Source organism: Barbatula barbatula (genome assembly GCF_947034865.1).
Source record: "Barbatula barbatula genome assembly, chromosome: 16".
Lineage (NCBI taxonomy): Eukaryota > Metazoa > Chordata > Actinopteri > Cypriniformes > Nemacheilidae > Barbatula > Barbatula barbatula.
Genome location: NC_136779.1, coordinates 12,267,261 through 12,281,096, shown reverse-complemented (window position 1 = coordinate 12,281,096; position 13,836 = coordinate 12,267,261). Strand labels below are relative to the sequence as shown.

At 38.1% G+C, this 13,836-nt stretch overlaps 2 protein-coding genes across 9 annotated transcripts in view; one reads left to right on the top strand and one right to left on the bottom strand.

Moving 5' to 3' along the window:
- Positions 1-475: 475 nt before the first annotated feature.
- stambpl1 (STAM binding protein-like 1) lies at positions 476-13,292 on the bottom strand. Of its 6 annotated transcripts, XR_013787794.1 has the most exons (13): positions 9,729-10,219; positions 8,058-8,164; positions 7,273-7,490; positions 6,641-6,716; positions 5,104-5,199; positions 4,686-4,989; positions 4,330-4,454; positions 3,459-3,596; positions 2,621-2,733; positions 1,872-1,971; positions 1,660-1,766; positions 1,076-1,450; positions 606-1,005 (listed from the first exon to the last, which is right to left on the bottom strand). XR_013787794.1 is itself a non-coding variant. In XM_079477014.1 (11 exons), exons 2-11 carry the CDS (start codon positions 8,085-8,087, stop codon positions 1,710-1,712), a joined length of 1,257 nt encoding a protein of 418 aa, XP_079333140.1. In that variant the 5' UTR covers positions 8,088-8,164; positions 13,226-13,292; the 3' UTR covers positions 606-1,709. The 6 variants fall into 6 exon arrangements, 2 of the variants coding, with proteins under 2 accessions (XP_079333140.1, XP_079333139.1); XR_013787792.1 differs by having other exon boundaries at positions 476-1,005; positions 1,076-1,766; positions 9,729-10,221; XR_013787791.1 differs by lacking the exon at positions 9,729-10,219 and adding an exon at positions 13,226-13,292 and having other exon boundaries at positions 1,076-1,766.
- Positions 12,945-13,836, top strand: part of ankrd22 (ankyrin repeat domain 22) — a 4,550-nt gene continuing 3,658 nt past the window's right edge. The window contains exons 1-2 of one of the 3 annotated variants that reach the window (XM_079477019.1): positions 12,945-13,105; positions 13,252-13,456. In XM_079477019.1, the coding sequence (XP_079333145.1) occupies positions 13,436-13,456 (21 nt within the window). In that variant the 5' untranslated portion in view covers positions 12,945-13,105; positions 13,252-13,435. Of the gene's footprint in view, positions 13,457-13,836 lie in introns of all 3 variants that reach the window. The other 2 variants (XM_079477018.1, XM_079477017.1) reach the window with 2 other exon arrangements.

Here is a 13,836-nt window from a genome sequence, read left to right as displayed (position 1 = left end):
TTTGGTAAAAGTTCAAAAAGTGTTTTTATGTGATAACTTCCAATTTTTAATCACAGTTTTCGTCTTGTCATGCTGTGAGTCTTTCACATTGCCTTTGGAAGACCTTGTCACTCCAGAGGTTTGATTTTGTTGAAATTAAACACACACTGGACTGGGATGGCCACAAAAATCTAATGCTGATAAAATTAACATTTTAAATCTTTTCCACAGCCGTATAACCTTATGTTGTCAGCAGTTTAAACTACATACAGGGTTCCCACAGTCAGGGAAAACCTGGATATTTCACAATTTAAAAAATATGTAATTTACAATTCAGATGAAAATAAATAAGAATTTCTTATTGCTTTATAATTTATTTTGTAAATGGATGATTCTGTATTTATGCTCAACTCCAAACGTTTTAAAAATGAATCACATTGGAAAATCAACAATAAAGGGAACTACGTGTTTACACATGGAAAACATTAGACACTTGATATCTTGACAATGAATAATCCATGATGAAAAGGACTTCTTAAAAGCGTCTTTTATCAGAAAAACAATTAAACCAGCTGGGAAAACCTTCAATAACATTTCACTGGAAATCAAACACGTGAATCACTACTGGGTGTTTCAGGGTTTATTTTTGCTTTATTAACAAATGTGCTGAGATGATGCTCGTCCAGAGACATAATCCTCTCCGGTGCACAAAGAGCCACAACAGCACTGAACATTTCACTGGCCACTGGCACAGCCACAATCCGATGAAAATCCCATCCACATTGTACAAATTAAACAAACTCTCTGAACTCTAGCTCCCCACACATGTAGGTATATCTTCAGCTGGTGAGAAATGAACTTTCTTAAATGAAAATATAAGATTGAAGACATTTATGTCCGCTTTATAAATAAGGGAATGTTACCCTGAGATTACAGCAGTGGAGGCCTTAATGGCGACGCTTTGTTTGACTCTTTTGATCTTTTATAAGCAAAACTTCAGTGTGTATAAATACACTCCAAAGCAGGCTCGGGTCGGCAAAGAAAATCAGTTCAATAACCAGTACATGTGTATTGCCTCATTTCTGTTTGGAAAAACAAGTATTTTTACCAAGTATTGAGTAACCTGAAAACCACATTGTGATCAGAACCACTTCAGCATAATACTTTATTAACCATTTCAAAACATTTAAAACTTCCTTATGCATGTCATAATAGTAAGGCCAAGAAATAACTTCTAAAGTAATAATATTTTTCCTGGCATAAACAACAAAAACAATTTTGTTTATTTAAAAAGAACAATGTCCCTTTTCAGAGTGTATTGTGTTAAGGTGAGAACTGCATGTGATATCAGTGGATATTCAAGGCAAATCACTCTCAAACACACACACACCCACACAAATTCCTTATAAAAGTCCTGAAAAACAATTCACATGTCAGCAGCCTCGCAGTATGTCTTGCTAAATGACGCCACCTTGAGGACAACGAACCAAAAAATCCATCAGATCACATAAAATGCTTCAAAAACACCTGGCCACAAACAAAAAGTGTACAATTATCTAAAAAAAAAAAAAACAATTGGAACATCTCAACAGCTTCAAAGAATCTGTTTTTCCTTAATTCCATTTCACAGTACCTTTGTGTAAAATAAATAAATACATAAAAGCCTTCAAGTAAACTGACCTAAACAGATCTTCTCAATGGTTTTCTAAAGTATTTCTCTGCTTCTCCTGTCACCTGAGGTCCAGCACTGTCGTTTTCGAGTCCTTCACCACAATGTGCTTGCAAATCTGCGAACAGAAACAGCTATTTTTAATTTCTCTAAAATGCGTTTCACTTCTGTCGTAACAACAGTTGAATAAAAGCTGCTGATTTTCACAATGACAGGGGCTTACAGTGAACAGAGGCGGATCTTTAGAGTGGGGATGAAAACCTTTCAACCGGCAACCGGCAACTTCTCCCATTCCGGCACTGGTCAGTCGGAACACCCCTGTGCTAAAGCAGCAAAACAACACCATTTCCAACCAATTTCTCTTTGACATACTTATCTTACTACGCTGCCATCAAACAAAACAATACTGGGCTACGGATGGTAATATCATCAAAAGGTTTTCACTACATGGCTAAAACAATAAATATTAACTATATTTTCATAACATCCATTCAAATATATTTTAAAAACAAATAAATAATGCTATGAGTCTAAATCACAATCAAAATATGAGTGTAGGGAGGCAGGTTTTTTAAACATTTTGGGCTATAAAGAAAAATAGAATCATGATCCTTAAATGCTTACCATACTGTATTCATTTACCATGCTCAATATATATAAACATGTTAAGTTGTGAACGTTTAAGTAAGTGTTTAAAATAAGTTTGTTTGATTTCAGAAATTTAGGCAAGCCATTGTTGGATAATTTCCCTAAAAAGGATTACAACATACAAACTGATACAAGCAACACTGGCTCAACCAATGACATGAGTTTAGGTGGATTCATGCTGAATTTGTTCAGTCTGTTATCTATTAACCATTCAGATTCATTAATCTGCATCAGTCTGCTGTCGAGCTTTAAAAGCTCTCTATAGAAAAGCCTTCAGGTCGTATGAGCACAGTGGAGTGTGTGGGAAGTTTAAGAGTATCATACTCATTGTGTTTAGGTGAGCAAACAATAGCGATGGCCTCCGGTAGCATGAGCTGATAGGAGCTGTGTGTATGAAGGTCCACGCTGGAGAGAAAGGCCGTCTGTGTCGGGTGTGTCTGTGGGGCAAACAAGCAATATATATGAATAATATTTGCCTACTCACATGCGGCCACCGAAGAGTTCACTGTGTGAATTGAACAGTGGGTGACTGAATGGAGACTGAAAATAAATGCTCAGTAAATTATTAAGATGAGTTTCCATGGTTATCCTTAGATTGCTGCCACAAGAGACAGTTCTCCCAACAAACGAAAATTCTGTCATCACTCGGTTTCAACCTGTATGCCTTTTCTCTTACTGGAACACAAAATTAGATCCAATTATTCCAAGATTATTCCAAGATTCTGAAGTCATGTGAAAGCATTGTGATAGAAAGAAACCAGATATTAAATTATCAGTTTGTGTCTTTCATGAACTTCATTTGACATTCATTTAAATCCCATGAAAAACAAACAAGAGTAAACATCACTATTTTCAGAATTTCTTTTTGCGTGTTACACTAATGAAATAGTCATCATGACAGAATTTTAATTTTTGGTTGAACGATGACTTTAATATTTTATTTTGCAAATAAACGATTAATACCTAGAATTAGTTAAGAATCATTTTTGAAGTGCATGACCTGCCACTCCTTAGTATATCATTCACTAACCAGTGTTTCATTAGGAATTTATTATCGGGAGCTTTTTGTTCCATGTGCAAGAGGTGTGAGTCAGTAAATGCGCAGCCTTGGTTTTATTATAGGACAATAGGAGAGAAGCAGAGAGACAAAAGAGACACCCACATGAATCCAGCCCAAGGTCAGGAGGTTATGATGGTCCTGGTAACTGAAGAGCTCTTCCACATTCTCCATATCACAGTAGTCTGGACCAGCGGATTGCTTGGGGACTATCACATGGGTGAGCATGAACTCATTGTGCGTCTGTGTGAGAAACACAATGTTAAATGTTATTATAGTTCATTTAGACTAAATGCAACTGTGTAACTGTTTACTCTCCTACATTTTTCAAAATATCTAATTTTGTAAGAAATGTACAAAGAAACTTTCCTACTATGGTAGCCCATGGTTTGGAACAACTTGCGGGTGAGTAAATGCGGACAGAACTTTTATTTGGGGTGAACTTTTAGTCATCATTTACTGGTGTTGTTCTAAGCCCATGTGACTTTATTTTATGGAAAACTGAAGAGATGAAAGGCATAAACTTTCATTTTTTTATGAACTAACCATGCAAATTAAGTGTGGTAACCTTTAGACAACCACAAATTTACATTTTTCCAACTGCATTGTAGCATTTAAATAAAAATACCTACTTCAAAAACAACTTAACCCATCACGTTACGCTGGAATTCAATAGTTGAGTTTCACTATTTCATGTGAGGTGAAAGTATGAGGAAGTCCTCTTTAGTTCACATCTACACCTACTATTTACACTTAGTGCAACACCTGCATTCTTTAACAATAGGTTTGTGAAAGACTGATGATGCAAATACAAAGAACAACAGTTGTTACCATACTCCACAGCCCACATTCACACTAGCTCCTGGAAAAAGATCAGGTGACAATGACAAAACCAGGAACTTCGCTTAATCACAGGAAAAAAGCCTCCAATTAAAAAGAATATCACACCTGCACAGAGAATGGTGTAAGATCTTACCAGCTTTCCACAGAGAACGCCACACGTCTCAACCCCTCTGGCAGTGTTACTGTCAGCCAGCAGAAGAAACCTGTATGTCAGGTCTCGTGGGATTACAACCCGCCTCAGGCCGTCTACACGCTGATCTAGAACCAGACAGGAATTAGTATAACCCTGAATGGTTTTATTCTGGGATAATAGCCGGTTGATGAAAGATTAGCTTATTGGTCAGGGTTAAATTATTTCCAAATAATTTATATATATTTTGGTATATGTGGGCCTAAATTTAAACAAATATGACTGATGAATGCTGAAACTGACCAATAAAAATGTAAGAAAACCCTAATAACCCCAAAAAACATTGCGATGATGCTCACTTTGAACAGCAGCTAAAGTGGCTGCCGGTTTAGGGAGCGCTGGTTTATTACGATTGGGGTCAAGGCGCACATGGTTTTTTGGAGTCTGGGATATGCAGGACCCGTCGGTTTGTTCAGGCACTTTGGGGACAGCCTCCTCTTTGTGACCGGCCAGCTCTTGTCTACGCAACTGGTCCTCAAAATAGCGGAACTGCTCGGACTCGATTTGCATCTTCCTGAGATGCGCCACACGCTGCCTCTCCTCCTCCAACAGAGACATCTTCTGTAGCCGATCTCCACACATCTCAGCTGCCATGGCTTGGCTCTGCCCATAAATACAGTTCATGAAAATCAGTTTTCATTTTCTGAATTTTTGAAAATATTAGTCTGAAACCAAACTAAAGTGAGTACAGTAATACAGACGTTTGAGCACATGTACCTGACTTTTCAAATATTCACTGTGTTCTTTATTGTATTTCTCGTGGAGAAGTCTCTTCAATTGATCCTTGCGTGGGAAAGCCACTTCCTGTAATTTCTGAACACAATAAGAGGATGATGGGGCAAACATTAGGGGTTGTGTTTCACTGAGTGCCAAATCAATACATGTTACCTAATGCTCTCAGGGGAAACTGAACAATTTCTAAAGGCCACTGAGACAAAAGACACTTAAAGGTCCAGTGTGTAATTTTGGGGATGATCTAATGATAGAAATGCGATATAATATACATAGCTATGTCATCAGAGGTGTATAAAGAGTTTACACAATTAAGCGTTATGTTTTTATTACCTTAGAATGAGCTATTTCTATCTACATACACCACAGGTCCCCTTGCATGTAATTCACCGTGTTCTGTCGCCGTCGTAGTATTTCGAAAGGGAGGGGTGGAGTTAGCGGTTGGTTGCAATTCGCAACCTTGCCGCTAGATATTAAGGACTGGACCGCTATGCCAAATACTCATATTTTGCATTCAGGGATATCAGCTCTCTCCTCAAACATTAAACCACCCACTGAGATTTTCAAAATCAAAACAAAATTAAGAAATTCCTGACAGTTTCTGGCAATCGTATCAATTTACATTATGGAGTGCTGTGCAAATAGAAATGTATTCAAATAAATACCCATAATGCTTCAAAAGAAGTTAAAAGGGTAGTTCACCTTCAGAATGAAAATTCTGTCATCATTTAATCACCCTGTTGTCATTTTAAACTGTGTGATTTTCTTTCTTCTGAAAAACATTAAAGAAAATATTTGGAAAAATGTTGGTAACAAAAGAACGCAGTACCCCATTGACTTCTCAATCAATACAAGTCAATGGGGACCAACGGTTTTCTGTTACCAACATCCTTCAGAAATGTTGCGGTGTTTAAATAATTACAGAGGGCACGTAAATAATGTCCACATTTTTATTTTGAAGTAAACTATCCCCTTAAAAATTTTATATAATTATGTATAAAGCAAATAATTGTCGGCCTCTTAGCTAATACAAAGGAATAGCTCGCTCAAAAACAAAAATCCTTCATATATTCACACTCATGTCTTTCCATATCTGTATAACTTACTTTCTTAAACAGAGCAAAAGAAGATATTTTAAAGAATGTTGCCCCAATCGACATCCACTGTATGGACACAAAACCACTGAGACATTTCTCAAAATATCTTCTTTTGTGTTTCACAGAAGAAAGCAGGGTAGCCCGATTTTGGAAACTTAACCAGCCAGCTGTTCAAAACTAGGTGGAAACTGCTTATTTGGCAACACTAAAAGAAAATCATAAATGTTTGGAATGACATAAGAAAAATAATTTCTGTGTATACTATCCGTTTAATATGTCAAGTGAACAGGAAGAAAAAACTAACTAGTTCCAATCATAAATCTGATACATACATTGACCAGAAAGACTTCACACATGAAGTGTCCTCTAGCCAAGGTAACAGATCAGAATAACAGTACTGTGAACTTAATATCCAGGACTCTTACCTTCATTATCACTTGCTTTTCAGGTACATTGCACTGCTGATAGTCCCTGTGACAGGGGAGCTTCTCAACAAATAAACTGTAAATATGTGAAACAGAAACACACAGGACAAATAACAAACTCATTGGATTGCAGATCTGAAATAATATGATTTCAGAGACAGTAGATGAGTCAAATGTTTGAGCAAACCGTTTTTTAATAATTCTATTTTCCAAATTTAACAAAATTATAGGTGTTATTATAACATGTAGTGATAAAATTGTTTTGTATAAAAAAATTATATAGAAATTAATAAAAATATCTAAAGGTCTTTAAAGGGAAAGCTCACCAGAAAATTCAAATTCTGTCATTCATCCCTAAAAAACGGTATGACTTACTTTCTTCTGTGCAACACAAAAGAAGATATTTAGAGAAATATCTTTTCTGGTTTTCTCTCTATACAATGGAAGTCAATGGGCTCCAATGTTCTTTGGTTAACAACATTCTTCAAAATACCTTCTTTTGTGTTCAGCGGAAGAATAAGCATTTTTGGTTAAAGTATCCCTTTAAGACTTTAAAAAATTTAAATTAAACGTCTCTTAAATTTTGACTGCCAGCGCGTATGCAAACTAATAATATGTTGAAAAGACAGTACGTGATGAACTTGTTGTAGAGTACAAAGGCGTTCTCAAGACTGCCCTCCTCCAGATAAACAGCTGCCATCCGCTCCATCTCCACACCCGAACGGAAGTAGCGCCGTGGTGTGATATCTTCATTTATTTCGATGTTATAGCCCATCTTGCCGAGGGCCCGAACGCGCTCGACCGCCGGAAGAGTGACATCGGTGTGGTCCGGCTCAGCCGCTAGCTTCTTCTGCAAAGCAGAGCACAGAATGTTTGTTCTTCATATCGGAGGCCTCTGATATAAACAACATAAGCTCTGTTCATCACCCAGCTTGAGCAAACCGGAACACCCGGCAGCACCCACGCAGCGTTAGCTTCCCGCTCCCGTACTAATCTCTACACAGAGCCTCTGTTTTTTCAGGGTCACCGAAAAGAGTAGGCGTCGACATGCACCAGGACACTGATGGACTTTAATAAGGGCCTGCGGAGCTGTTACATTTGGTGACATGACAGCTTGCTTGACTTTCCAACAGTACACGCACAAAAATCTGTGAATATTGGTGAAAAGCCAAACTTGAAGGTTTTGGGTGGCCGGAATAATAAGACAGTGTTTGATGGTGTGTTCATGAAAAGGGGACGTGTAGTGTGTGTGTGTGGGGGGTATATCCGCTGCTTCCCTCCCTCTCGCTCAGGGATCTGAATAACAGAGCAGCTGCAGTGGGAATGCTAATGGAAATGAGTCAGAGGAGCCAATCCATCCCTACAACCCCTTCAAAGTAACATCACCTGCCCCCCTTCCTCCCACAATGCCACTCACCAGCGTGCTGAAACTGAAGCCCTGGTCCATGTTGAGTTTATGATGTTAGCTGGCTGGCTCTGATCCTCTTTAAGCATCCATCTTTCATCTCCCAAGATGATTCCGAGCTGGGAAGCAAGAAACATTGTATCTGACAACACAGCAGCGCTTAAGAGGCCACTGGGTCGATGCAGCCTTTCCATTTAAGGTCTCAGACAATAGAGGCATGATGCTTTCCGCGCACTCGACACTGGCTTTGAATCCCTAGCATATTCTTTCTAAATCACTTACACGGTTACAGTGTCTAGTACTGCATCTCCGCAGGGATTATGAAATGAATTTTCAGCGTCTCGGCCCAAATAACCAGGTTATTCGTTCCAAAATCTGTGCTACAGTTGCTATGACAGCTTGTTACCATGCAGCAAAAAATGGTGACTCATGGATATCTTCAGCTGTGAAAAAAATCCTTGGTGAGCTTTTTCACCGTGCACAATGCTGGGTACATGCTGCGTACATGCTGGACAGTTTCTCTCTTGGAGGTCTTTAGTGTTTTAAGGCTGAGAGCCTTAAATGAAAATGTATCATCACCACTATAGAACTAAATTCACAGATCTGAACACAGCCATGGCAACTTAAAGTAGATGTGCTGTTCAAATAAAAGCGCGGTGTAAGAGAGATGCGACCTTTTTGGTGAGATTTATGCCTTGCATGATGCTAAAATTAAAAAATAATTCAACATAATTGTGTTTTTATCAATGTAAAACATTTTTAATCTTCCTATTAGCACTCCAGACTTTTGTCAAATCCTATTTCACGTTTACTCACTACTAAACTTTCTGAAGAAAGCAAAGAATGCTTCAAATAGATTAGCAGTTGTCTAGATACACTCATAGATAATAGCAAAATGTGTCATAGGGCAGGTTAAAAGCAAATGATAATAAAATATGACTAGATCACTATAAGTGTGTTTTTTAAGTCTAAGGAGGGTTTATACAGTGTAAGCATTTCTAAAGAGAGATGAGTGGTTCATCAACATTTTTTAACATACACCTGCAAAGTGGAATTTCTTTTACGTCAAGTCAAATGATAAACTCTTACCTTAACACATAAATATATGTTAAAAATTATTATAACAAGATGGCTATTGTCTTTATGGGTATATATACTAAATATAAATGTTTTAAAAAAAGCTATTTATCTGTTGTAGTGCGCTAGAGGCTTACTTAAGTATATACTTACTTGAAACTTTTTAAAGAAAAGTAAGCACTACAGACATGAGTAAGATACTTAAAGTTTTTACTTTCCACATTAATCTGGATGAAATAAACAGAGTAACTTGGACGCACTCCTTAAAACTGACATGTATGCGATAAATGCGTTTTCTCTCTGGTCAATACAGAACTAAATGCAGCTCAAACCTGGAGCGGATAATGGACAACCAATGTTGCTTTTTCTCAAAGGTGTCAGTGTGTCGAAAATCGCGATCCAATATTTAAATCAGTTCAATGACACTGAAAAGGTCAAAAATACGATTCCAAGGTGGCTTCCTCCAACAAGATAACTACAATTTAAACCCAACAAAACATAAACATGAACACAATATTGCGATAAAAGACAAAACGGTAATAATCCCAGGCCGCATGTAGTAGGCTAGCACAAAATGTAATATAGAAATATAATTAGAAAACAAACCTGTTGGTGATGGGTTGTTGTGATCCCATGCTCACATTCCCACCAGCGTCACATGTGGCACATGCTAGAATTCAGCGCGAAAACAGGCAACTCGCGGAAATAAAAGAGCAGGGTTTTTATTATTATCTACCTTTCGGTTTTGTTCCACATGAAGGCTTTTGTTCGTTTTGCATAGATACACGCACGGGGCTAAAATGGCTGATTTGCTGTTTTTCAGAGCGAATAACCTGCGATGTCAGATGGTTTGCCCGGAGCAGATGAATGCTGCTGTAAGCGGTTGTAGCGCTGCTTTCAGCGGCTGTGTTTGAAAGGCTTACGATCAGCCTATCTAGACAGCATCTCTTATGCCTTCCGAGTTAGCTCAACTGAGTAATAGGATCCATAAACCCAGGCTGGCTCACGAGGTATTGAGACGCGATCGGTGTGACAGCTCAAGGAGGTGGAAGTGTCAGCCGGCGATGGGCTCTGCGTGAGTGACGTCACCTGTAGGCTCGGTCTTTTTTCCTCGCATCCGTGTTTATTGACACGCCCCTACCTTTCGGCACGCCCATTGCTCCAGGCTGCAGTTACCCCTGTCTCGTTTACTAGGGCGCGAGTTGCAACTATACATAAATACGTCAAGCCGCAAAGAATTGAAACTGTAGTGAGGCATTTCGGATATTGTTTGTTGATTGTGGTTTCACAGCGAAATTTAGGAATACGTGCAAAAATGAACTTTATATTGGTGATTTTTAATGTATTTTTGTGAATTTTTTTTCTTCCACCTAAAGTTTAGAACACAGCTTTGTGATTATTGTCCAGAAGTGCAAATTTCAACATTCAACATTGATCAACAAAGTCATTTTATTTGACAGCGTTTTTAGTTTGTTTAAATAAAGTGATCTAGCTTTATAAAGCTATAGAATCCATTTAAATAATATTTATTATATACATAACTTTGTTTTCTTAATGTTTATTTTTTATAATTTACTTTTTTATCTTGATTTAGCCCAAAGGCCTGCAATGCCCACAGTTTGGAAGCACTGTTCGTAGTATAGATGTGCTTTTTGTAAATGGCTCCTCCTGGTGGATATAAATAACAACTAGTTTGGGTTTATATTAGAAGCAGAAGTTGAACAGCCATAAACTTAATCCTACCATTATACACATGTTAATCCTCTGTGGAAATGTCTAAATCATTTTTCTTATTTGAATAAAATGGCTTCCCTGAGCAGTAGGAGATTCGATTGCATTTTCTAAGTTTGGCAAATAGATAAAAAGAAAAAAGTTGGACTCGATTCGAGTCTAAGCGGTTGAAAACATATCAATCTTCTGAAATGATTAAGGGAGACTGTAATTCAAAGCAAATCTTTTATTTGTCAAATAAAAATGTTGATTAAACCCATAAATAAAGGGAGGGGCCTATGCAACATTCCCAGGGCAGAACAAATAAGAGTAGGCTAAACACACATGTACACACACATGTACGCGCGCATACGCCCATATACCTAAATTAAAGAGACTATAACATAAAAATCAATCAGCCACAAAGAACACAGAAACAACATTACATGTTTGAGATTAGGACACACTGTCAAGCCAAAACCCACACACTCTTCATATTCAGATCAAAGACTTCTACAAAAGTAGTTTACACATACATTGAGAAGATGCAACTTCTATACAAAACACTGATTATTCACATACTGATATACTGTATACTTACATTTTTACCCTTTTAATTGCTTTACAGCAAAGTATTTCATTTAACTCTTAATTTTCTGCACTTTTCAGACTTGAATCCTCTTGGAGAAAGACATTTTCTTATCTTTTTAACCAACTGGTGGGGTATGGAGCATCAGCATTACACAAAAAACAACATTAAAAGCGTTTAAACAATGTAACATCTGACCTGCATAACTAGACATCTATTAATCATAAACTGATACAAGGTGACTTTTTATGCACCTTGCACCTTACAGTCTAGCTGATGTGAATGCGGGCAAGATCCATATCGCCATTTTACCATTAGCTGTTGCACAATGTTTGTATTTCTTTGCAAACTATAATATTTTCGTTTTCGTGGTTTGAAATGTGCCTTTTTCATTAGATTCTTGTCATAAGGCAAGAGAACTATCTGACATTCTCTGTGATTTAGCAGTCAGTTAATTGTTTTCAGTAATTATAGGGAAAACCTGAAATATTAGTGATGGGTGCTGTTTTAACAGGCTTCATGAAGCTTCTAAACCTGTATCGTATCAGTGCTTCGAAGCGTGTATCAAACTGGCACGTAATTTATATCAAACAAAGCTTTTTGCGTCATAACTGTTCCAAGACGTTTCAAAACTCAACGACATTTCGCCAACTCGGGGGTATTGATCTGAAAGTAAACTCACAAACCAGTGTCAGATTTAACTAAGTCAAGAAATAAAATAATAACCACGTTTTTAGTGATCTATGGACAATGATCATCTCGGGATAAGTATCACTTAATGTGAAATCTAGCCAAATTCTACTTAACAAAGTACATACTGTACATAGCCGCGGGAAGTGGGGGTGCTGCAGAAGTTGTGTTTAATTGCGTGACTGGTTTGCCCATGGTTTATTTTAGGTGGATAGTTTCGTACAACAGATTGTGCTTTGACAATAGGCATACATATATCATGCATTTATTTGTTTGTTTTTATGCTGTATCCTGTAATCACATCCTTCTTTATTCTCGGCAGAAATTCTTTTTTTCGACTGTTATTTATGAAAATTAAACGTATGTTGTGGCCTAATGGTTAGAGAGTTTGACTCGTGACCAGAAAGTGTCTGGTTCAATCCTCAGGGCGGGTGGGTAACGACTGAGGTGCCCTTGCACCCCTTCTTGCTCCCAGGGCGCTGAAGTGATAATTGCCCACTGCTCTGGGTGTTTTTGTGTTCACGACTTGTTGTGTGTGTGTTCACTTCTCTCTGGATCGGTTAAATGCAGAGGTCACATTTTGGTTCACCATAACTGACAAATAGGTCACTTTCATAAGCGGCTCGCCAATGGCACATCCATAACTTCTGCCCTGCTCAAAAAATGTTTGTTTGGTTGAGCCGGAAACGTTTTCCAGGAAAAGTGTCGTTCAACCCGGAAAACATAGCAAATGTTAAACTTGAACTTGCCACAGAAATGGGCTGATAGGGTTGACATTCTTGACATTCTTGTCACACCCACCGAACAAGAGAAAACGCATCTCAAACCCTGTTGCACACCGTTTCCAGGAAACCCGGAAACCGACACTGTTGAAACGTTGCGCGCGGGTTTGATCTTGAACGTGTCCCAGGTGTCAGATTGCGCACACCAATATTACGTCAGTTTGTTTGCGCTGTATAATCATCATTTTATACCACCACGACACAATCTGAGGGTATTTTGTTGTCAAATCATTCCACATATTAATGTATTACTGGTAGGACAATTTTATGCGGCTTTTTGCACTGTAAATTAATTCTGACAGGGTACTTTTTTCACTGTTGAATCGTCCTACCTGTTTGTTTTGTCGACGCGGTTTAGATCAACGTAAAACAACCGGCGTGATGACGTCACCCGTGTACGCGTATCGTTAAATGGTCACACCCTTATTAAAACGCAGATTCGCGGGCCAGCGGCAAACGGGTAACGAGACGCTGTCAGTGGTGTATTTTTAATTCGGATTATAGAGTTCGAGTTTCATTTTGTGTCAAAAGAGGAGAGAGGAATGGGTATATTGTATTCAGAGGTGAGTAACCGCCTTCTTTTTCAACTTGAAACATGAAAGTTATCCACATGGAAGCCGATTGTAGTTTGTCATGTATATGAATCGGGTGGATAACATCTTAATCGCCGCGAGATTGAATTGTGTTGTTTATAACGTTACATGTGTCGACATGTGGGATGACAAAAACGCGCACACACGGTTTTAAAATACGAGTATGAAGGATAGTCAGAAAATGAACTGTTACGTGATATTAGTGTTATTGTTGGCTTCTGACGAAGATAAAGTCATGTGGAATTTGTTTTAATGGCTTTTGTTAAGAAGTTGTTCATCTGTTCTCGCTACTTATCTCGGTCGCGTGTCACGTTTGCAGTTGGTTCAGAATGCAGCGGCTTGTTTTTAAT